Source organism: Peromyscus californicus, unplaced genomic scaffold (genome assembly GCF_007827085.1).
Source record: "Peromyscus californicus insignis strain IS unplaced genomic scaffold, ASM782708v3 Scaffold_24__1_contigs__length_46423439, whole genome shotgun sequence".
Classification (NCBI taxonomy): Eukaryota; Metazoa; Chordata; class Mammalia; order Rodentia; family Cricetidae; genus Peromyscus; species Peromyscus californicus.
In genome coordinates, this window is record NW_026294535.1 from 43,463,534 (window position 1) to 43,486,547 (window position 23,014).

General features: G+C 52.8%; 2 protein-coding genes and 1 long non-coding RNA gene across 6 annotated transcripts; 1 reads left to right on the top strand and 2 right to left on the bottom strand.

The window, feature by feature from the left end:
* Positions 1-81: 81 nt before the first annotated feature.
* Dtx3 (deltex E3 ubiquitin ligase 3) lies at positions 82-5,077 on the bottom strand. 3 transcript variants are annotated; one of them, XM_052753553.1, is made up of 6 exons: positions 4,964-5,077; positions 3,552-3,612; positions 3,313-3,383; positions 2,203-2,932; positions 1,098-1,315; positions 82-757 (listed from the first exon to the last, which is right to left on the bottom strand). In XM_052753553.1, exons 3-6 carry the CDS (start codon positions 3,339-3,341, stop codon positions 682-684), a joined length of 1,053 nt encoding a protein of 350 aa, XP_052609513.1. In that variant the 5' UTR covers positions 3,342-3,383; positions 3,552-3,612; positions 4,964-5,077; the 3' UTR covers positions 82-681. The 3 variants fall into 3 exon arrangements, with proteins under 3 accessions (XP_052609513.1, XP_052609512.1, XP_052609514.1); XM_052753552.1 differs by lacking the exon at positions 4,964-5,077 and having other exon boundaries at positions 3,552-4,519; XM_052753554.1 differs by lacking the exon at positions 4,964-5,077 and having other exon boundaries at positions 2,203-2,951; positions 3,552-4,516.
* Positions 5,078-5,211: 134 nt separating this feature from the next.
* LOC128119876 (uncharacterized) lies at positions 5,212-6,707 on the top strand. Its single transcript, XR_008221722.1, has 2 exons — positions 5,212-6,128; positions 6,209-6,707. It is a non-coding gene; the product is annotated as an uncharacterized LOC128119876 (long non-coding RNA).
* Positions 6,312-19,655, bottom strand: Pip4k2c (phosphatidylinositol-5-phosphate 4-kinase type 2 gamma). 2 transcript variants are annotated; one of them, XM_052753551.1, is made up of 11 exons: positions 19,398-19,511; positions 18,308-19,196; positions 16,773-16,870; positions 14,651-14,747; positions 13,769-13,912; positions 10,405-10,551; positions 10,191-10,229; positions 9,551-9,664; positions 8,921-9,188; positions 8,649-8,752; positions 6,312-8,493 (listed from the first exon to the last, which is right to left on the bottom strand). In XM_052753551.1, the coding sequence occupies exons 3-11, from the start codon at positions 16,835-16,837 to the stop codon at positions 8,413-8,415; spliced, it is 1,059 nt and encodes a 352-aa protein (XP_052609511.1). In that variant the 5' UTR covers positions 16,838-16,870; positions 18,308-19,196; positions 19,398-19,511; the 3' UTR covers positions 6,312-8,412. The 2 variants fall into 2 exon arrangements, with proteins under 2 accessions (XP_052609511.1, XP_052609510.1); XM_052753550.1 differs by lacking the exon at positions 18,308-19,196 and having other exon boundaries at positions 19,398-19,655.
* Positions 19,656-23,014: the final 3,359 nt, after the last annotated feature.

Below are 23,014 nucleotides of genomic sequence, written 5' to 3' on the forward strand. Positions count from 1 at the left end.
TTCCCCATTCCCCCAGCTCCTTCTCAGCGGGGCCTGCTCCCCACCCCCACCCTGCCCAAGGAACAGAAAACGGGTGTGGCATAGAGTTGCATATTTTACTTTATTTTTATTAAATTAAAAGCTACAGTCTGGCAGCAATTCCAGAACAGGGTGAGGAGGCTCCTTATAGGGGTAGAGAAGAGCGAGAGAAAGACAGACTGACAGAGACAGACACAGGAGAGAAAGGATCCGTTAAGGTAGGACTACTGTTATCTTAACGCACAGCTGGCTGGGGGGTGGCAGCTAATATCAGTCCAAGGTGAGACAGTACAGTATCCAGGGGCTGGAGCTCGAGACCTCCGTCCCCCTACCCAGGTCCTTTCTCAGCCAGTCACTGGACAACAGTGCATACCAGGAAAAGCCAAGGACACTGGAGGAGCAGGGGTATAGAGAGTATGTACACGGAGTGCAGGGAGGGAGCCCCGAACCAGCCTCTGCAGAGGGCGTGGCTCACAGGCCACAGAAGCACTTGGCCAGTGGGGGGCAGGGGAAGGGACTGTCCCCTTCCCCACCGAACTCCCACCTCAGTCGGACAAATCCCCTCGTGTGGGTGGTGTGGGGGCAGAGAGAGAGGAGAACAGAGGCTTCCGTTGGATCCCAGTGGAAGAGGGCGGCAGGGGCCTTGGCAAAGGGGGGTGGCCTTCAGTCATCTGTGATACCCTTGGCTCTCAGTTCCTCTTGCACCCTAGTCAGGTAGGTGGGGTCCGGATACCCAAACCTGGGGCAAAGAGAGATGAGGGTCAGAGTTAGCTGCTTGGATCTGTTCATTATTACCCACCCTCATTTTGAGTGACTGCGGAGAGGCCAGATTCAGACCCCTCCCCACTTCCCATGAGGAGGGACCTCCAAAACTAAGATAAGCCAGAGTCTGCAGCTTTTTGTTTTTGTTTTGTTTGTTAAGCTGAACACATCAGGACCAAGATGAAAACAGACTGAGGAAGTGATGGGTGGTCTTCTCCAGTTAGGAGACTCCCAGAGGAGAGGACAGATGACTCTCCCAAAGTAGACATGGGAAGAAGGGGAGGAGCCAGGGGGAAGGAAATGAGGAGGAGCCGCACAGCTGGGGTCCCCCTGTGCAGCTGGTCTTGTGGTGGATGTCGTTCCAAGTGATGACATTGGGTCTCCCTGTGGTCATGGACGTGCCAATGGTGAAGGTGAGGCGCTGGTCAAATGCCTTTCGGAACAGGGTCAGCACCTTGTTGCCCTCGGGGCAGTCCGGGAGGTAGGCCACCCGTGTGGTACCAGGATACCGAACTCCTGGGTTCGGGTGTTCAGCCTGAGAGGAGGCAGAGGAGGCAGAGAGCAGTGTCTCAAAGGCCTGGATCCCAGTGGAGGGTCATTCTGGCCCGCCCTTTCATCGGAGCATTCCCAACAGACTGACAGCCTTTCAGGGGAGGGGTGGCTTTGGGGTCTGGGCAGCAGGAGCCTGTATCTGGACATAATTTACTGTTAATCCCTCAAGTCTCAATTCAGGGACAAATGGACTCTCAGAAGTGATGGAAGTTACTTTCCAGATAACTCAGCAAAAATGTGACAACAAGAAAAACTTATCTTTTGGCATTCCCTCTACCTCAAATACTAACGCTCGGCCACTGCCTCACGTTTCCATTTTTCTATGTCTTCCCTTCAGAGTTAACTTTCATCAAGACTTTATTGTCTTATGATCGGGAACAGAGGGGCACCCCAGCTGTTAGAATGGCCAGGTCCCTGCCTGTACCTGGGTCACCAACTCCAGACTTTCCTTCTGCCAAGAATGTCTGTCATATCCACATGAGCCAGGTTACTAGTTCAAGCCTTTCTGTCCTATCTGATTTTAAGTTTTTGGTGTTTTTTCCTTGTTTGATTTGGTTTTCTTGGGGGCAGGGATTGAACTCAGGGATCCCCATATGATAGGCATGTGCTCTACCACTGAGCTACACTCCAGACCTCATACTTGAGTTTTACATGTGCCTCTGGGTCATGGAGATAAAAAAGCTGGGCCTCAAGGAGCCACCCCCTCCCCACCAGCTCCAGAGCACATCCTAAGGCATGCTGGGCGACAGCAAGAGCGGATCATGCCTAACATCAGGTCTAACAACACACCGCCCACATCCCCTATTTTTCTTAGGTCAGAAAGTGAACTTGGAGAAAACCATCGGGCAGGGAGAGCTGTGGTCTTCTTACCCCCTGGACACCGGGCGGGAAGACGTATTGGATGACAATGGTGCCGTACTTCTCATAGCTGGGTAGCAGGAGGGTGGCATCCTTGGAGACCAGCATCCGCCCATTCTGGGGCTGGTTGCCCACCAGCTGCCCGTAGAATCGGCCACACATGGGGCAGGCTTTTTTCACCTGCAGGGCCCTCGTGATGCAGCCCTCACAGAAGGAGTGTCGGCACTTCTCCAGTGTCTTGGCGTTCTGGATCTCCCCCAGGCAGATGGGGCAGATGCTTTCCTGCTCTTCAGCCCCCTCCCGAAGACGCGGAGGGAGTGGAGGGGGCAGGGGAGGAGGGGGAGGTGGGAGCCCTCGTGCTCCTGGGGGCAGGAGCGGGGCTGCTCGAAGAGGAGGTGGACCTGGGCGGTGCAGCTCGGGGTGCTCCCCGCCACCCCCCAAAGCCAGGCAACCCATGAGCTCCCCCTGCCTCTGAGCTTTCTTCAGCTCTTTCTCTGCCTCTTTCAGTAGCCCCTTGAGAGCCTTGCGGGCCAGGTAGAGCCCATTGGGAGGGGCTGGGGGAGGGCCCTGTGGGGAAAGCTGGAGCACGTAGATGTCAGAAGTCTCTCCATCGATGAGGATGGACACTCGGTGCTCCTCCCGAAGCCGGGCCAGCCTGGCTGGGGTCTCCTTGCTCAGGAAGTCCCACACAGGCTTGGAGACGGTCACTTTGTTCTTGCAGGTGCCTCCGCAGGCTGCCATTCTGGACAGGACGAACGACACTGCCCCCAGGGTGAAGGGACTCAGAGTGGGAGTCCCCACCTGACACGCAGACGCGCCTCCCACTCGGGTGCCTCCAAACCCCACGGACACACCTCCTACTCCAGGTGCCTCCAAACCCCACATCACCCCTGTTCTCCTCAAGGCCACCCGCCAACACTGTTTTTTTGTTTTTCCTATCTCCCCTGTCTACCAGCACCTGCTGGGGAACTAGAGTTTCCATATTTCATTATTATCTAAGCCAAGCTTGCCTCCTTCATTTCTCCCCTGACCACAACCACCTGTCCCTTCCCCTCAGGGTGGGGGGAAAAAAAGGCTCTTCAAATGGGGAGGGAGGCTTCCCACCCCCTCCTTTGTGCTCACTTTGATCCGGAAGAGCTTAGAATTGGCATGCAGGCTCACTCCTTTTCCCTGCTACTTGGAGATCGTGTGGCCTAGTGGGATGGGAAAAAAAAGGAAGTAAGAAACAGATTCTCCAACCCCCACAGGCCCCAACTCAGGAGCCCTTGAAACAGACAGGGACCTTGAGCAGGACTACCAGACATGGGATTCCTCGGAACACGGGAGGAACATGAACCGGGGTTCTTTTGGGGTGCAGGTACCTGAAAAGACCATGGAAGTGGTGCCAGAAGTCTCTCTACTTCCACATTCAGCTGACCAGAGCTGGGGACGAGGAAGGTAAAGAGTTACGACAGCATTTCTCCAGCCAGCCCAGAAACAAAACACTTCTGTGTCCTCGCCTCCCCTGCAGAATTCCATGCCCAGCCTCTCAAAGTTGCTCCAGGAACTTCATCAGGCTATCTCCTCTTCTTTTCCCCCAGTGCAGAGAGAGATCCGAGGTGCAGAGAAAGGCCCTTGGGGATGAAGGTCTTACTTGCCACCTCCCTCAGATTGCCACTGACAGAAATCTTTCCTAGGCTCCTCAACTCATTTCTTTATTCCACATCCTCAAATAATTCAAGTCCCTGTTGCCGACAGGGGCCTTTCTTTCCTGGAGAGCCGAGGTCTGCTAGGGACGCCAGCAAAGTGGTATCCGTCCCTGCAGTAACAAAGTTCTTCCTGTCACCTTTAAACCCAGGGCCCGCAGAGCTCTGTCAGCTCCTGGGTCTGCATTTAGGAGGGGCGGGGCTCAAGCAGGAGCACAGCTGGAGGGACCCCACGTCTCCACCACACCCCCGGGCCTGTCACACATCCAGCTCCAGGTCTGTGCCCACAACAAAGTGCGGCTCCATCAGGAAGAGGGGCCATTGGTGTGACCTCGATTCCTTGACTCATCCCAAGAAGGAGCCGCTGTCCGTGCGTGCCTCCCTCCATCCCAGGGCCCTGAGGAGGAAACCCTGGAGTGCCAGGCCGCAGGGCCCGGGTCCGTGATGTGCACGGTGGAATGCCCCCACCCCGGCCGGCCGAGAGGACCCGGGACCGAGGTGTCCTAGCTCCAAGCCCTGCTGGCACGGCGCAGGGAGGCGGGGCCACAGTTTAGTCTGGTCTCGCATTCCTCTGGGGCAAACCAGGCCGGACGCGGGACCGGCGGCTCCCTCCCAGACCGCGGGGCCCTGGCAAGGGACGGCGAGGAAAGGGCAAGGGTCCCCGGGTGGGGGGTGGCGGGGGTGGGGAGGGGGCGTCCCCGGAGGCACCCCCACCCCAGACCTGCCCCCAGATCCAGCCAACCCGACACCAACTCCCGCATCCCTACTCGGGGGAGCCCCGGAGTCCCCCGCCGCTGGGTGAGGGCGTGTGTCCACCCGGCCGCGGCCCGGGGGGGGTGGGGTTGAACCCCCCGATGGAGGCCGGGGCTGGAGGTGCCGGGAGGAGGAGGAGGAGGAGGAGGAGGATGGGGCCCGGGGCCGCGGCCCTCCTTCCCGGCCAGCGCCCCGTGCGCGCGGGGGTGCGAGCGCGCGGGTTGGTGGGGTGGTCGGCGGAGGAGGAGGGGAGCGGGGGGCTGGCGGGGGTGCGGGCCGGGCCCCGGGGAGGGTCGGGGGCACGCGGTGGGTGTGGGGGCGCCGGGCTCACCTACCTCCCGTCCGCGCCGCCATTGCCGGTCACATGACTGAGGAGGCTGTTGCTGGGATGACGGTCCGGGCCTTAGCAACAAGGGGCGGGAGGGGGGAGACCCCGGGGAGGTGGAAGGGGATGCCGGGGTGCGGGCGGGCGGGCGGGCGGGCCGGGAGGAGGGAGGAGGAGGGAGGACGGCGGGCGAGAATTGCCGATCCCTCTGACCCCTCCTACCCACCCCGGAGCCCCTGCCTCCCGGGCCCACAACAAAAATGGAGGCGCAGGAGGATCCGGGCCTGGGAGGGAGGGTGGACCCGGGGGTAGGAGGTGAGATCCCTCCCGGAGGGGCCCGCTCCCCGTTTTCCCTCCCCCCGCCGGCTGCGTGGCACCTTTGCAGTGAGGGGGTGGGTGCGGGGATGGGTGCGTGAGCCGTCCCGGTGGGTGCACGGGTTTGGAGGGGACGGCCTTTTTTTTTTTTTTTTTGAGATCTTAAGGCTGTAAAGGAGAGGTGTGGGATGATGGGAAGAGTTTGGGGTGAAAAGGAAAGCCTCGGTACTACAAAATAAACCCTGTGACGACTCCTCCCCTCCCCTCCCTCAACTCTCGCCTCCTCCTCCTGGAGTGTTACCTCCGGTGACCCCCCCACAGCCTATGGCCAGATGGGGACCGGGTGACTGGTTTCCCCTCAAATAGGGACACAGGTTGGTGCAGGATGGGAAGTGGATAGTTCCCTTAAAAAAAAAAAATGGCTTGGGGTGGTTTTGGTGTCAAGTACGTGGCTCAAATAGAGTTAAAAATTCCCAAAGGGGGGGAAAAAATCTCTGCTCTGCTTCCCACCAGAGCAGTCTCCGCCTCCTGCAACTCACTTCCCTGGGGCCACATCAAGCCAGGTTTTTCCACCAGCCAAGACCTCAGCCAAGACATACTGAATCTCCCAGACTAGCAACAACCACGTCATCCTCCCCTTTCCATCCCCCTCGCCCTGCCCCGGACTGGAGGCCTGGTCACTCCTTCACTTTCCCAGGACCCTGTTGTTCCCTCTTCCTGCCCTCTAAGTAGATAGCTTTCCCAGGAAGCCTGGGTGAACGGAGAACGCCTTCCCAAACAGCTGTATGCCGAGAGGCCCACTAAAGTTAAGAGATGGAGTAACCAGGGCTGCCCACCATTCGTGTTCACTTCCCACCAAGGTGAGGAATGTCTTCCACTCCCGTGTCTCCACCCCACACCTCTAAGTCCACACCATCTTAGGAACCTCCCACATACGCAGGAGCCCATCACCACCTTGAAGACCAGTATTCCTCAGCTGGCCTCTGCATCCTGTGAACGCAGGATTCCCCAGCATTTTCAAAGGGAAAAAACATTTTTGTGAATGATTTGGATCGAATAATTTATTTTATTGTGATACTGGGAGTAAATACAGATTTTTATTAATAAAACAAAATGATGGAAAACAGAAGCAATGAATGAAGATGACCATACTGCCCATAATACACAACCTCATGGTTAGAGAATCCAGTTCCAATGAACAGCTGCTGGTGTCATGGGGCTTTATTGCATCAACAGGGAAAGGTCGCCTGTGAGATGAAGAGACCTAGCAGGTAGGTCCCTCCCACCACGACCACCGTTCCTTTCACGGCTCCCTTTGGTTAAAGGTGAAAGGGGAGCTGCTCCCTGAGGACCGCGTGGCTTCTTAGGAGACTGACTGGTCAGGTCAGCTACACAGCAGAGCAGCTGCTTGGCCCTCACTGCCCACCTCCCACCCTCCACCCCACGAGTGTGGAGGTCTGAAGAGGGACAGAACAGCAAGAGTGAGTGTCTTGGCTCCAAAGGCTCTGGGCAGAGACGACAATCTGTCTCATCTGGAATCTTTTTTTCCCCAAGACGGTCTCATGTATCCTTGGCTGGCCTCACACTTGCTATGTAACTGAGGATGACCTTGAATACCTGATCCTCCTTACCTTCACGTCCCTAGAACTAGGACTCTAGGAGTGCACCACCACACCTGGTTTACGTGGTGCTGAGATGAGCCCGGGCTCTGTACATGCTAGGCAAGCACTCCACCAACTGAGTTATAATTGCCAGTGCTCAAACCCATACCTTTTTTGAGTTTTCCTGAGACCAGGTCTCACTCTGTAGCCCAGGCTGTCCAAGTTAGCCTTGAACTGTCACTCACTTTGCCACAGCCTCCTCAGCGCTGGGTTTTACAGGCATGAGCTGCCATGCCTGAGTTCCTCTACATTCTGAGGATATCACGAATTACCTCGGCTATCTTTGGAAGGGACTGGGTGACTGAGTTATGGCTCTGACTCCTCTCTGGGGGTGGGAAGGGAAGATGACAGAGAAGGCCATCTGTCCCCTGGGAGACACATTAGCAGGGAAAGATGGGACAGAAGGGAACAGGACAACAATTCAACCAAAAACAGTGTCTGAGGAGAGGGAGGAAGTGTGCTAGGTACCATGTCCAGGGGATGGGGAGGTTCCCACACTCAAGATCTCTGTCCTCTCGAAATGATGGAAACGGACCCACACGCAGTATTCCCTTCTACTAGAAAGGGACCTTGGGAGTAACTGGACAGGAAGAAAGGAAACTTCACACAGGAATGAACCTCGCACTCCGACCAGTCCTCCCAGCCTCCGCTGCTCTCTCCCCCTCGCCGAAGGGTTCCATCCCCAGCAAAGGCGCAAGGTTCTGGGGAGGTGCAGCACAGAAGCCTCACACCTGGCCCTAGGCTTGGACGCTCTGGCCATGCCAGGGCTCCTGCATCCAGAAGTCCTCATGGGTACAGATCAAAGTGGGGTGGGATGGAGGAAGAGAATGGACAGTAGTCAATGCTTGACAGGGACCTTCTCCATTCTCTGCATAGTCACAAAAGTCCGCTTAGGTCCTGCCTCTGTGAGGTGCCAGCCTGCTGACCACTCTCCACCTCACCTCCATGCCAGACTGTCCATGTGTGAATGCCTGCACCCACATCGGAGTCTCCTGAGAGCCTTCCATTCCAGGGCCTACAGGGAGGAAGCATGCCACAAAGCCCTGTAATGGTATCAGCAAATCCAGACATTCAGTTTCGTCCACACAGCGAAGTGCATCTGGGGTAGTTGCTTGAGCCACATCCACTGTCCAGTCAGGTCTCGAAGATGGCAAACAACCCTACCCCCAGCTCCTCCTATTTCATAGAAACAAGATGTTTTTCAAAGATCAAGGCACTTAGGAGAGTCAACAACAACACTCTAATGAAGCAAGAGGGCTCGGTGGGAGCGAGGAGAGCGGGCAGAAAAATGGACATGGGGAGAGAGGACAGTGTATTTCTCGGGCAGGAAAAGCCTATCCACCAAGATGGAATGATTTGGATGGAAGGAGCCTGCACCCTGAATTTAGCAAAGAAGAGAAGTAGTGGCCCAATCCAGTTCCCCTAAGACTCTCAGAACCCACCACCTTCAACATAAAGCAGTGATCACCACAGAGTCAGGCTCTTAGGCAAAGATGTTGGCAATAAAATCCAGGAATCGCTTAGCATACTGCTCAGGATGGACAGTCGAGATCTCTGCCCCCGCCTGTGAGAAGAAATAGGGAACGGTGTGTGAGAAGTCCTACCACCTTCCGACCTCCTGCCTTCCCTCAGCCACCCCACTGCTCTGACGATGACACCAGAGGCCCTCTTTCCAGGGACAGTCAGGACAAGAAAGGAAAGGCTCTGGGGGACCCTCACCCCATGCTTGACGGTTTTGGCTGCGTGGGCTGCTTTCTTCTTGGCATCGTACTGTGTCAGAATGTCAATGAGGCCCATGAAGTACACCTCCTTCTGGGGGGCCCCTGGGGAGAGAGGCTAACAATGAGGACCGGGTACATACAGTCCCAATTCCTTTTCCCCTGGAGCCAGCTTGGTTGTGAGAAGATGATCAGCTTCTCCATCCACCACCCTGGTCTCTGTCCCCCAAGGATCTCCACCACCCCCCTTAACATTTCCAGGGTCTCTCTCACCCTCGGCACTCCGGATGGCATAGACATCGATGAAGGACTCAAACTCTCCTGGGCCCAGGGGCCGGTGTGAATGAATGTAGCCTCCAATGCCCTCAGGGGAGGTGCCATAGGAGCCCACCAGAGCAGGAGGTCCAGTCAGGTTACAGTCCCCATCCCACTCAGCCTCGTCCTCCCGCACGGGCCCCTCCTCCTCTGGCTCAGAGCCCCGGATGATGTCGTGGATGCCCAGCAGAAGGCTGTAGTCCATGATCTTCAGCTGCACTAGAAACTGAGACCCACTGACAAGTCAGAAACCCCAGGTCTCCCACCCAATCCCAGCCACCACCCGTCCGTCTCCCGCCTTCGATTTCTGGGAAAGGAGTATATAAACTGAGGCCACAGTGTACCACCACGAATTAGTGCCTGAGTCCTGGAATCTAAAGCACCCTCTGACGACCCCTAGCCAGTGCCCCATCCCATTCCCTACCCCACCAATGGGCCCAGGGGTTTCTCCTGTTTCATCCCCAGCCTTTCATTCAAGAAAAACCTTGTACCACAAATGGAAGACAAAAAGCAAAAATATTTAAAGAACAAAATAGCCATTCCTTCTCTTTTATTAAATAGGGCACTTCTAAGGACCCCGATCGTTACCTCCACATCTCGCTTCAGCTTCTCCAGAAACACTTTCTTCTCTTCCTCACCGATATACACTTTCTGGTTCTTGTTGAGGAAGTCCATATCCTTAAGAGTAGGCAGTTCTTTAACCTAGAATAGGGAAAAGAATGTCCTGGGAACATTTCCCTTACCCGAGGTCTCAGAGAACCCTGCCTCCATCCAGGGATCTCTCTACCCCAGAGCTTCGAAGACAGCAGCAGCCCTACGTGGCGGTATGCCTGGGCTCAGTCAGCTGCATCTCGTTACACCCACTACTGTCTGCTTATGGACTGGAGTCCACACCCTCCACACTGACTTTTCTTCCTTCTTCCTCAGTAAAAACAGCTACTTGAACACAAGAGCTCTGGATGAGATATGGAAAATGAGCACTCTGCTCTTCACACCTGGCATTCCCACCTACTCCAAACCTTCAACACAGAATAACCAATACTACCAACAACACTGCCACCCCACTGCTCCCCCAGATCAGCGACTGATTATCTCTTTTCTTTCTAGTAGTTTAAGGTGAGAATTAACAGCTGGTGATCTGTATCCCTTATGGAGAACTGCTTCTTCATCCTAAGCAATTCCTTTGACCCACCCCATCCTTCACGGCATCACCTGAAAGGAACATTACCTTTTCCTTATCGCTGGCTTCCCGGGACACTAGGGAGCCCTGTGGAGAGACCGACACTAAGTCAGAAGGAAAAACTAGCAGGGACAACCAGAAGCCTGGTTCCTACAGTGAACATCAAATCTGTGTCTCTCCGTCACGCACTGCCCTCCCAAGCCCTCCGCCATTCTCAGGCCTAGAGCAGCCTTTCCTTTAGCCCAGGTTGCCCTGTTCTTACCTTGAGGTCATACTTCCTATGCACAGGAAGACGGTGACTAAACATGTTCCGCATGACAAGCATGTAGCTGTCTTCATTCTCCACACTGACTCGGTACATGCCCAGGAACTGGGGCAGGAGCGTGTTGCCATGACACTTCACTATGTACTAGGGAAGAAAGCGAGAGAGGAAGGATAAGGAAAGGGTGGCGGGACACACAAACAGCTCGGGCACAGGAATCCAAGCTGCTCCAGGGCCCGGGAGGAAACCTAAGCACAGAGGTTACAGAGTCACCCAGCTTCTGAACCCCTACCTCCTGGTCTCTTCTATTTACAATTCTCTCTTAATTTTAAAGTCTGGGTCTCACATAGCTGGGGTGGGTCTTGAACTCCTCACCTCTCTGTCTCTAGCCTCTAAATGTTATGATAATAGGAACGAGCCACTCTGCCTGGCTACCTTTGCCTTTTTCAAAATGAGGACGGTAGGTGTTGTTATCCTTATTTTAGGCTCGGTGCAAATAGCCACAGAACCAGAGTTAAACTTTTTTTTTTTTTTTTTTTTTTTTTTTTTTGGTTTTTCGAGACAGGGTTTCTCTGTGTAGCTTTGCGCCTTTCCTGGATCTCGCTCTGTAGACCAGGCTGGTCTCGAACTCACAGAGATCCGCCTGGCTCTGCCTCCCGAGTGCTGGGATTAAAGGCGTGCGCCACCACCGCCCAGCCAGAGTTAAACTTTTACTTATCAATAAAATGATTTTATCTAAACCAATGCTTCTTGGTGGGCTAGTATAAATGTCTACAAGGAGACCTGCAATTAATTTGGATTGTCTTGTTTTTGTTTTTTAAAATAAACACTTATTTATTTAATTTATTTTTATTTTTTGGTTTTTCAAAATAGGGTTTCAAAATTCAGGGACGACAGTCTGAATTATCACAGCTGTGCACTTGATCTACTGACAACCCACCGCACTCCCCCCTGGTGCCCTCCGGTCCCTTAAATCCTCTCTGACGCACCTGGGGCAGTAATAACCCGAACTGCCCGCCCATACCTCATCTCCCTCAGGAGCACTTCTGGCCCCTCAAAGGTTATCTTCCTCCCTCCCTCCCTTCCTTCCTTTCATTCATTCATTCGTTTTTTTCAAGACAGGGTTTCTCTGTGTAGCCCTGGCTGTCCTGGAACTCACTATGTAGACCAGGCTGGCCTTGAACTCAGAGATCCGATGGCTCTGCCTCCCGAGTGCTGGGAGTAAAGGCGTGCGCCACCACCTATAGTATTTTTAAGAATGATTTTATTTTTATTTATTTGTATTTGTGTGTGTGTGTGTGTGTGTGTGTGTGTGTGTGTGTGTGTGCATGCATATGTGTGTCCACAGTCTTCCCTTCAAACCATGGTGATTTTAAGTGGCAATAAGTGGAGTTATGAGTACTCACTGATGTAGAGCTCCTAGTCTACTCTTTCCTTAATCTCTGCCACACCCCAGTCATCTCATGGACAACTGAAATTGGGATGAACTGCAGAAGCTATGTCCACACCCGCACGATCTTCCTCCAGACACCTATCCCTTTCTCTGTGTCCTGGGTGTTGACAAGTGGTGCCAGGCACTCAGAGGCCCCGCTGCCTTGACTCCCACATGTCCTCACAGGTCTTTCATGCCCGCCGCATTCTCTTCTGGACTCTCCTCATTCTCACCCACACTATTAAAACTGGCACCTCCACTCTCAGTGTGCCCGCTCTAGTCTATCTTCCACATGCCATCAGAGGGGTCACCTCCACTCTCAGTGTGCCCGCTCTAGTCTATCTTCCACATGCCATCAGAGGGGTCACCTCCACTCTCAGTGTGCCCGCTCTAGTCTATCTGCCACATGCCATCAGAGGGGTCACCTCCACTCTCAATGTGCCCGCTCTAGTCTATCTTCCACATGCCATCAGAGGGGTCACCTCCATTCTCAGTGTGCCCGCTCTAGTCTATCTGCCACATGCCATCAGAGGGGTCACCTCCATTCTCAGTGTGCCCGCTCTAGTCTATCTTCCACAAGCTGTCAGAGGGACGTTTCTAGACGTTCTCTTCCTTCTCTTCTTCTGTTTGTGGTGCTGAGGACAGAGCACAGGCCTCACACACGCTAGTGTGCGCTGCACGCCCAGCCCTTTATTTCTACATAGCACACATTCCAGTTCCCTGAAAACCACCTTCAGGACAAAGCCCGGATTTCTCTGTGACTTAAGGGCCCTTTCACAGTTGGGCTCTAGCTTAATTTTCCTAATACCACACACCCCAGCCACACTAGGACTCTTGCAATTCCTAGCACCAAACACTTTCATGGTTCCATGCTTTAACAAATACCACTTCCCTTTGCCTAAGATGCTCTCTGCCACCTTGTCCAATGACTAACCTCTACTTCTAGTCACTCAAAAACCAGCTCTGGGGTTGGCAAATTGGGTCTGCAGCCACAATTGCTTCTGTCTAAACCTGCCAGCTTAAATTCAGTCCCTGGAACCCCAGACGATGATAAACACAGAAAATCAACTCCCCGGAGCTATCTGATCTCCATAAGCACACTGTGGCATGTGTGCATCTCCCAGTAAATAAACAAATGTAAAATACATATATATTTTGATTCATCAAGACAGGGTTTCTCTGTGTAGCCCTGGCTGTCCTGGAACTCACTCCGTAGACCAGGCTGGCCTCGGAAGTCAAAGATCTGCCTGCCTCTGCCTCCCAAGTGTTGGGATTAAAGGTGTGTTGCCACCACACCCAACTTAAAAATAAAAATTTTAATTAAAAAAATATCAGGGACTAGAGCAGTGGTTCAGCAGTTAAGAGCACTGGCTGTTCCTGTAGAGGACCCGGGTTGACTTCCAGCACCTATATGGCAGCTCACAACTGTCTGTAACTACAATACCGGGGGGCCTGACACCCTCGTCAGGCCTCTGAGGGCACCAGGTACACACACACGGTGCACCGACAATCACCAGGAACAAACATAAAATAATAAAACAAAACAATTCCTGGCGGCCAGTGAGGTGGCTCAGTGGGTATGAGCACTTGCCACCAAGCATGATAACGTGAGTGTGATGCCTGGGACCCAGATGACGGGAGGGAGGATGGCCAGCTCCAGAAAGTGGTCCTCTGACCTCCAAGCTCGTGCATGGAAAATGAACAGAGACGGTGGTTTTGGATGCTGGTGTCAATGGGAAGGGACACATGGCACGCTTCTGTCAAATCAAACACAGCAGGCATGCAGAGGCCTTTGAGTGCTTCTGCCAGTCTGAGTTCTCACAAAGAAGACAGCCAGCGCTGCTGGGGAGACACCGCGCACAGGGAGAAAAGAACAGGACCTCGGAGTGCTCTGGGGCTGAGGAGGGCAGGACGGGGCTGGAGAGGCCTGACCTGGTGGTAGTTGGAAAGGTTGCTGTGCATGTCGGCAATGTCCTCGCTGGACACTTCCTTGATGACCAGAGTGCGATCATAGGAGATGAGAAATCGACCATCACTGCCTTCAGTTTCATTTGGGGGGCTTCGAGTAAGGGACACCTGGAGACAGAGAACAGCCCATGAGCACGTATACTTTCCATGTGTGGGCAGATACGAGCACAACGGCCCATTAACTGCTTCTCCAAGTGGATGAAACTCTGCAATAGAGCCCACTGAGATGCTTCAGTGGGAAAGGTGTTTGCTCCCAAGCCTGACGACCTGAATTAAACCCCGGGACCCACATGGTGGAAGAAAAGAACCAATTCCAGAAAGTTCTCCCTTGATTCCCACATACACACATCCACTAAAGCCACCCACAACCACGATAAATGGGCGGCGGTGGCGCAGGCCTTTAATCCCAGCACTTGGGAGGCAGAGCCAGGCGGATCTCTGTGAGTTCGAGGCCAGCCTGGTCTACAGAGTGAGTTCCAGGACAGGCTCCAAAACTACAGAGAAACCCTGTCTCCAAAAAAAAAAAAAAAAAAAATTAAGATGCAACAAATCCCTTCAACGGATTCTTAATTTGGTTACCTCGCATAATGGAATGAAAGTGAATGTAGAACTCTAAACATATATACATCCGGCCTCCCCCAGAACAGCTTGATTAGTCTCATTACATTTTCAAAGATGCCCATGACCACACACACACACACACACACACACACACACACACACACACACTCTCTCACTCACACATGCTTAAAGACACTATTAACCAAGGCTCTCGGTTCTCTAAACTTAACTGTCTAACAGACTTTCTAGTTGCCGGGGACTACCCACACCCCACAACAGACTCACCAAGTAATCCTGATCATCAATGCCAAATCGGTCACGGAGGTTCCTGAAGACCTGGGGACAATATTCCTTGAACTTGAAATGACTGGGAAGATTCTCTCTGAAAAGGTAAGAAAACAGAACACTCACTTTACAAACAATTGTTATAATCACCACACTACTGCCTGATTTAGCTCTCTAAATCCTGTAAAGGAGTTCGTTAGTTACTGCCTTTATTTAGGTGGAGTGTGCACTCCAAGTGTGCCCATGTATGACGCATGCACTTGAGTGTGTGGGTGCATACACCTGTGTGCTCAAATATGGTGGCCAGAGGGCGATGTCCTGTACCTTCCTCTATCACTGCCTCCCGTCCCCCCCCCCAACCTTACTGCTTTGAGAATGAGCCCAAAGCCCAGCATTTCTTGTAGCATTCTTGTTCCCAGGCTCCGCTTCCCTTTGCCTCCTCCAACGCTGGGAAAATGGGAATACACAGCCACACCAGCTTCTTTACGTGGGTGATGGGGATTCGGGTCTCAGTGTGTGCTGTACAGTGCTCTTTGATGAGGAGCCTCTCCCAGGCCCAACTTTGCTGTTGCTGTTGTTCTAGTTTTTGGTGACAGAGGCGGGCCTTGGGTCCTGATGCTCCTGCCTCATCCTCTCATTCCTGTACTTGGCTCCTTCACGTACATTAAAAGACATACTGTCGTCATTTTATAGAAAGGAAGACTGTCTCAGAGTGACCGAGCGGCCTGCCTGAGTCGGGTCATGTGGCTGGTAAGTGGTTCAAGTACAGCAGGGGCTTACTGTGCATCTAAACAGCAGCATTCCTTAAATCTCAAGCTCAGTAAAAATATCCTTAAAGTGACAGTATTTATTGATATTCTGAATGTACTAAAGGGGGATGAGAGGTGTCCATTATTTTTCACCTTCCCTACAGAAGGTAATAATAAAGGGACCTGAATCCGAATGGTTTTTTTTTTTTGTTTTTTTGTTTTGGTTTGGTTTGGTTTGGTTTTTCGAGACAGGGTTTCTCTGTGTAGTTTTGATGCCTGTCCTGGATCTCGCTCTATAGACCAGGTTGGCCTTGAACTCACAGAGATCTGCCTGGCTCTGCCTTCCAAGCACTGGGATTAAAGGTGTGCTGCGCCACCCACTGCCTGGCTGAATCCAATGTTTTTATTTGATGGAACAGACTAAAAGATAACAGATATATATGTATGTATATATTATATATACATATATATATATATGTGTGTGTGTATGTATGCATGTGTGTGTGTGTGTGTGTGTGTGTGTGTGTATATATGAATGTAAGTACTCTGGAAATGTTTACATTTAAAATTTTTAAATTTATTTATTTACTGGTTATTTTTGAGACAGGCTCTCTCTATGTAGTCCTGGCTGTACTGTAGCTCGGTATGTAGACCCAGGCTGGCCTCGAACTCATAGAGATCCTCCTGCCTCTGCCTCCTAAGTGCTGGGATTAATGCACCACATGCAGCTATTTATTTATTTACTCTGGTGTGTGTGCGCGCGCTCAGAAGACAACTTCCAGGCACTGGGTCTCTTCTCCCACCACGTGTGTCCTCGAGACTGAATTCAGGTTGTCGGGCTTGGTCAGCAGAGCCCTTACCTGTTGAGTCATCTGCTGGCCCTCAGATGTTTTTGTTTTTTTTCCCACAACACTGAATTTTCGCTTTAGAATGAATGTGAGACTGCAACACTTGTAAATTAACTTCTATACCTAAAACCTTCAACTCACTTAACATTTTAAAACTATTTGCTGTTCTCTCTCTCTCTCTCTCTCTCTCTCTCTCTCTCTCTCGTTTTTTTTTGAGAAAGGGTCTCACTACTGTGCTCACAGAGATCTGACAGCCTCTTTCTCCTGAGTGCTGAGATTAAAGGTGTGCTCGACCAGGCCTGGGCCCTGCTTCTTTCTTTCAATGTTTAGTTTGTGTGAGTGTGGGTGGTGTGGGTCACAAAACTCGTCTGGAGGGTCAGTCAGTTCTCTCCTTGCACCGTGTGGGTTCCGGACATTGAATTCTTTTCCTCAGGTTTGGCTGCAAACTCCTTACCCAGTGAGCCATCCACAGACCCCCCTGCCGTTCCTCTTCTAGATTTCTGTGAGAAGGTGCAGACCACCTACCTATGGAACAGGTGATTGTTGACCTTGATCTTGGAGCTAGCCTTAAAGTCGTCTGGCAAGAGCATCACTGGAGGCGGCACCTGGCTGAGTTCATTGATCTGAGGAGCCAGAGCACAAGGAGGGAGGCGGTGAGACACCTCATCTAGGCCAGAGTCAGAAAGAGCAACTCAAACCCCACTCCTTAACACCGGCGGTGGCAGCGGCGGCGGCACATCTGTGAGAAGTGAGACAAGTACCCTAGCCCATCCACTACCCAAGAACTGATGTCAGTCACCCTCACACGGCTCCTCACACTCCCACCCCCGAGGAACTTCATGCTCACAACAGCCACTTTATATTTGGCAAGCCCTGCAAGCAATCAGGACTATTTTTAAAGCTGTGAGAAATTCTAGAGAAAAAAAAATTAGGAGGAAAAAAACCAAACTCATAAAACCCAAGACAGTTACATGCTTTGTTAGGGGAAAGAAAAGGTATTTTTAAAGTGCAGAGAGTTAATGGGACTTTGGGGGGCGTGGGGGGGGGCGGTGCTCAACAGTGATGAGGAATGAAATGTCTGTATACTCTGAGTAACTCCTTACAAAGAGGACACTTCCAGATCACTCTGACCCAGATCTTGGCAGTAGGTACCCACCGGCCTAGGCCAAAAGTCAAGTTGCTCTCTGAGGAAATGAATACTTGCAGAGTCTATACGCTCAGGAGGTGTCTGTTCCCTAAGCGCAGTCAACCAGCGAGAGGAAGGATGGGGGCAGCACATGCTCTCCTCAGTCCCCAAGACCTGCAGCCCACTAGTTCAGGGCTCTTTTCTCTTTTATTCATTCTTTCTCCTCGGTGTTACTATGCCCCCTCTCCCCACCCCCACCTGCCTCTAAGAGTGCATCTGCCTGCCTGGGGACTCTAATCCCCAGCTTACATTAAGTCCCTCCCCCAGCTCTGAGCTCTTCAAGGGCAAGGGCCCATTCTGATGGCTGGTCTTTCAGCTGTTTAGTTAGCACTGTGTCTGGCACGCGGTGGTCCCGAACTGTTTATTAGATCGATAGATGAATGTCTTGTCTGTCCTTACGCGATCATTATTCAACAGAGGTTACGGTCTAACCTAAATCCCACATGCCGCAGTGCATGCGACTGCTTTTGTCCCCAGGAGAAAGGAGGACAGAACATATTCCTCCAGAAAGAAAAAAAAAAAGAGCCACTTGAGATTTCCCAGCCTAAAAGTCAGCTATAGCTCTTCCTGCCCCCTCCTCGCCACCTGCTAAGCAGGCTGAATCATCACGAAGGCATATGTTCAAGGAATTTCTCTGTGCTACACACTTGAGGTACATGTGTGCTGGCTGGGAAGTGGGGCACTGGCGCTACAAAGTATTTTACCTCAAGAGCGTGAGGCGGGTCTTACAGGTAACCCCTCCAATTCTTACCAGAGGAAAACCCTCCCCGGTGTGTGTTCCACAGGGATGGGTACATCACCTGGAAGGTACCTCTACTGAAACATTACCTCCATTAGTCTGGCCCACAGCAAGTGCCTCAAATGGAATACTCACTCAAGATGCCACCGCTGAGAGAGCAGCAAAAGGGGCCTCCCTGACCACCAGTGATGTTCCAACTACAAATAAAGAACGCGGCGTTCTGCCTCACCCCCTTACACCTCCACAACCATATATCAAGACTGCAACTCAAAGAAGCTGATAACCAAAATAGTCCCCGTGGAGCTGAAGATCACTGCATCCCTCCTACTCCCGATCTGAGAAAGGAAAAAACCAGCTACACTTCACGTCCCTAGCTTTGTCTCCAAGACGTCCTCATGAAAGGAGGTGTACCGGACCATCGGCCTCCTCCGGACTCCCAAGCTGCACCCTTCTGAGCCCTTTTCGGGCTTCCGAAGCTCAAAAAAACAAAAACAACAACAAAAAAAAAAACAACCCAACGACCCTGGGACCACAGCTCCTCGGCTTTTTCCTGGGTTACAATTTACTCCATTTACACCAAATACCACCACACCAGCCAACAGTGGGGATACAGCTAAGACCAAAGGCATCTATGCATTACGTCCCGATTGAGTGCATCCCCCTAGGGTCAGAGTTGGGTAGCTTCTCTGAAATGCTGAGTCCCCGGAAAAGGGCAAGCAGGGTTAGAAGATCCAAAAAACCTAGAGCTATCCCCAGACAAAGCCAAGGCTCGAAAGTCAAGGGCTGAGGCTAGAAAGCAAGGTGGAGAGGGGAATCGAACCACCTCCTTCGCCAGGCAGGCGTACCCCCGCCCCGCTTCATGCACTCTCGCACCCAGACCTCACCAACAACCCTTTATAGAGCCACTCCCCTTAATGTCCCTCTGGTTGGAGCCGGATTCTGGCCAGTCCCTGTAGCCTGAGGGCGGACCCGGCAGGAAGGAGTCAAGGCACAGAGCTGGATTTCAGGTGGAGAAGATGGAACTCTAGGGGAGGAGTAAAGGACAGAGGGAGAGACAAGAGTCTACAACCAGAAGACCGCCCGAGGGACACCCCGGGTAAGGGTGCGCTGGGAACCAGGCCGGGGCAGGGGGCGAGGTGGCCGCGCCAGGAGCTTTGGACGCAGGCCCGGGGAGACCCACAGATGGAGGGGCAGGAGCCGGGGGGGGGGTCCGGCCGGTTCTTACCGAGTGGGCGACGCCCCACAGGAACACGCCCACCAGCGGGTCGGCGGCCCGGAACACCTTCACTTTCTGCTGCACGAAATGCTTCTTCTTGGTTTTGGAGGCAAAGCCGAATCCTGGGCCGGGGCCTCCCGCGGCCGCGGGTGCGGCGGCGGGAGGGACGGAGGAGGACGCCATAGTCTCCCGCGCACCCCAGCGAGTGGAAGCGGGAGCCGGCCGCGACTCCGAAGCCCGACCCGGAAGCGGTGCTCACCTGCGCCGCCGTCACGTGACCGGAGGCCGGCCCGCAGGCGCGCGGGCGGGGCGGGGCCGGGGCGGGGCCGCTCTGGCCCCGCCCCCCTGGGCCGCGCGGGCCTGGTCACCTGGCGCGGGTGCTCGCAGAGATGCGGGGCGAGCGGGCGGGCGGCTGCGGGATCCGGGGTCTCGACCCTCCCTGGCGCTGTGCAGGGCGGCGCTCCTTCTCTTTCCGGTTCTGTCCCGTTTCTAGCGAGTGAGGTCTGCCCTGAGGACGAACGCCCAAGGCGCTTTTCTGTTGGAGGCCGGCTCTCCTTGCCTGCTCCAAGCTGGCTTTCACACTGGCTAGCCCCATCTCATCCTCCAACCGAGTGTGGGTCTTACGGAGGTGTGGGTTGCTCCTCCATGAAGTTGCGAAAGAATGGACGTGGCAAATTTAAATATATATTTTTTAAATTGTCTTATGTATATGGGTGTCTGGCCGGCACGCTGTAAATGAAGTGCCCGCGGAGGCCAGTGGAGGGTGTCGGACCCCCTAGAACTGGAGTGGTGGATGGTTGTGAGCCACCATGTGGGTGCTGGGAGTTAAACCTGGTCCTCTGGAAGAGCAGCCAGTGCTCTGGTTTGTTGTTGTTGTTGTTGTTTGTTTGTTTTTGTTTTGTTTTTTGGTGGTTTGTTTTGTTTTTGTTTTTTCGAGACAAGGTTTCTCTGTGTTGTTTTGGTGCCTGTCCTGGATCTCACTCTGTAGACCAGGCCACCACCACCACCACCACCCAGAAGGTAGATCTCGGCGTTCAAGGCCAGCCTGCTGTACAGAGTGAGTTCCAGGACAGCCAGGGCTACACAGAGAAACCCTGTCTTATAAAAACAAACAAAAAGACAGAAAGCTGAGTTCAGAGGCAGGCATTAAAAGGCTTCCCAGGTGGAGAACAGCGCACAAAGATGAAGACCAAAAGCAGCATAGTTTGTGGGGTTGTCAGTAGTAAAGTGACTCGGACTTCCAAGCACGTGGGCAGACGCAGACAAGGTTAGAGATGAGAGGTGGGCACTGGAGACCCTTTGTGTCTTACACTGTTAGCATGTTAGGGTGACTCAGACATTCTGGTGGATGTTGCAGAAATGCGCGTGCTGATGGTGAACTAGAACCGTGGGGAGGGGATGGCATCTACAGATACACAGTTTGAGGCTGGAAGTGTAGCTCCGTGATAGTGTTTGCCTAGCATGTGCAAGACCTGGCTTCAGACCCCAGCTCCACTGTAAATAAATAGGCACAGGGATAAATAAATAGAGCTCAAGGTCAGTTTGGAAAATTCACTGAGAATGTGAGATTTGAGGGCAAGGAGGATCGTGAGAGGGAGTCCCAGGATGTGGCTACACCGAGAGATTGTGGGAAAGAAAGATGGCGACTGGACATATGGGCCCGAAGTGTGGCAGAGTAATCTGGACTGGAGTACAGACTTAAGGACTGTTGTGGAATTTGTGGTCCTGAATGGCATTCCTAAGAACAAAGGAGCAAGAGCAGAACATGGGAACAGCATCGTTTAGGAGTCTGATAAAGAGTAAGGCTCGTTAAGGAAGGGAATGGCTCAGTTGCCTTTAGCCTACCGGCTTTTGCTATGGGTGGGTTAGGACTTCTGTTGGTCTTTTATGTGTCGAACATGCAGATTGCAAACCCAGCGCCACTTTGAGATCTTTGGCAGTAGTTTTAACTCTGCAGCTCACACATGATTGAGCCTGTATGATAATGAGTATTCAGAGACGGGTAATACCGGGGGGGGGGGGGGGGGCACTCACCAACCTAAGACAGAACACCTGTGTGGCCTGGACAGGCGCCTCCATGATGGGTAAGGTGACCTGCTGACATCTCACGCAACCTAAGTCAGAGGCTAATTTTTTAGTAAAAGGGGGACCTGTAGAGCCCTGGCCCCCTGTTTTGGATAACTGTTGCCTTGCTTGCTGACCTTGACTTTGATATCCTCCCTATGCTAATTCCCTGCCGGGTTCCACCCTCCTGAATGCTTAAGGGAAGTTCCTTGTCTGTGTATCCTGCATAATGGGCATTAACAGCTTAGATGCAAGATTGTAAAACATCAGTAGCAAACTTCTGCCCTCCGGGGTTCTCCCATTGTGCTGTAAGCCTGTATTCAAGACCTCCTCCCTCCTTCAATAAATGACATTCGGCATTTAAAAAAAAAGAGTGGTGAGATGCTTCCTGTGGGTAGAAGTGCTTGCCACCAAGCCTGGTGACCCAAGTCACCTCCAGAACCTACATGCATGGAGAGAGAGAACCAGCTCCCACAGGTCGTCCTCCGACCTCCACACGCATGTGCCCACTCACACATGCATGCACAGACACATAATAAGTAAATGTGATTTTTAAGTTAAAACAGGGCTAGAGAGAGCTTGGCAGTTAAGTACCCTGACTGCTTGCTCTTCCAGAGGACCCGGGGGTTCAGTTCCTTGTATCCACACAGTGGGCTCACAACCAGCTGTAACCCCAGTTGACAGGGATCCTGCCTCATCCTGCACAGCTTGGTCCTGGAAACCTGACTGGGGTGGTGTGGGAGTGAAGAGATGATAGGCACTGAGGAATAGGCATGCAAAAAAAAGGCTGGGGTCAGGTGTGCTATGCCCACTCTGATGGACGACAACTCAGAAACACTATTATGTGCAGCCGAAAGAGCAGGGGTTAGCTAGTCCCAGGAGGAGGAAGCTGCAGCTGCTAATTTTTGCACACACTGGTCAATAACTTGTAAACACTTGTACTTAGACCAAAGGAAGGCTTTGTCATGCTGTTGAGCCTCACCCAGGCAAGGTTTCGCCATTTCCAGAAGCCTGAGGCATTGGAGTCCTTGGTGTGGTTGTGCCTGTGTCAACAATACATATTTACTCAGGACTTCATCTGCTCCCCAGGGGATCTGATGCCTTCTTCTGACTTCCTCAGGCACCAGGCACACAGGTGGTATACACACACACACACACAACACACACACACACACACACACACACACATACATACAGGCTAAACACTCATACACATAAAATAAACAAAAGAAGAAAAGAAGCTGGGCATGAAGTGTGGCTGGGCATGGTAGTAGACACTTGTAACTCCAGCGCTTGGGAGGCAGAGGCAGGAAGAGCTCATCAACCTCAGGGCCAGTATGTGCTAAAAGAGAAAAAAAAATGGCTAGTGGGACTGCAGAGCCGATGAGTCGTTAAGAACAGGTACTGCTCTTCCAGAGGACCCAAGTTCCGTTCCCAGCACCCAAGTCAGGCACCGCACAACCACCTGTAACTCCAGCCCCAGAAGGATCTGATGCCCCTGGCCTCTATGGGCACCTGTACACACACACACACACACACACACACACACACACACACACACA

Bases quoted from the DNA above. Each gene is read 5' to 3' on its own strand.
- Dtx3 (XM_052753553.1), bottom strand. From the start codon at position 3,341: ATGCCAATTCTAAGCTCTTCCGGATCAAA. The intron at 2,933-3,312 runs GTGAGCACAAAG...CGTCCTGTCCAG, and splicing joins CTAAGCTCTTCCGGATCAAA to AATGGCAGCCTGCGGAGGCA. The intron at 758-1,097 runs GTGCGGCTCCTC...TCTTTGCCCCAG, and splicing joins TGCACAGGGGGACCCCAGCT to GTTTGGGTATCCGGACCCCA.
- Pip4k2c (XM_052753550.1), bottom strand. From the start codon at position 19,571: ATGGCGTCCTCCTCCGTCCCTCCCGCCGCCGCACCCGCGGCCGCGGGA. The intron at 16,871-19,397 runs GTAAGAACCGGC...CTGGCTCCTCAG, and splicing joins TGTGGGGCGTCGCCCACTCG to ATCAATGAACTCAGCCAGGT. The intron at 8,494-8,648 runs GTGAGGGTCCCC...TTCTTCTCACAG, and splicing joins CCAAAACCGTCAAGCATGGG to GCGGGGGCAGAGATCTCGAC.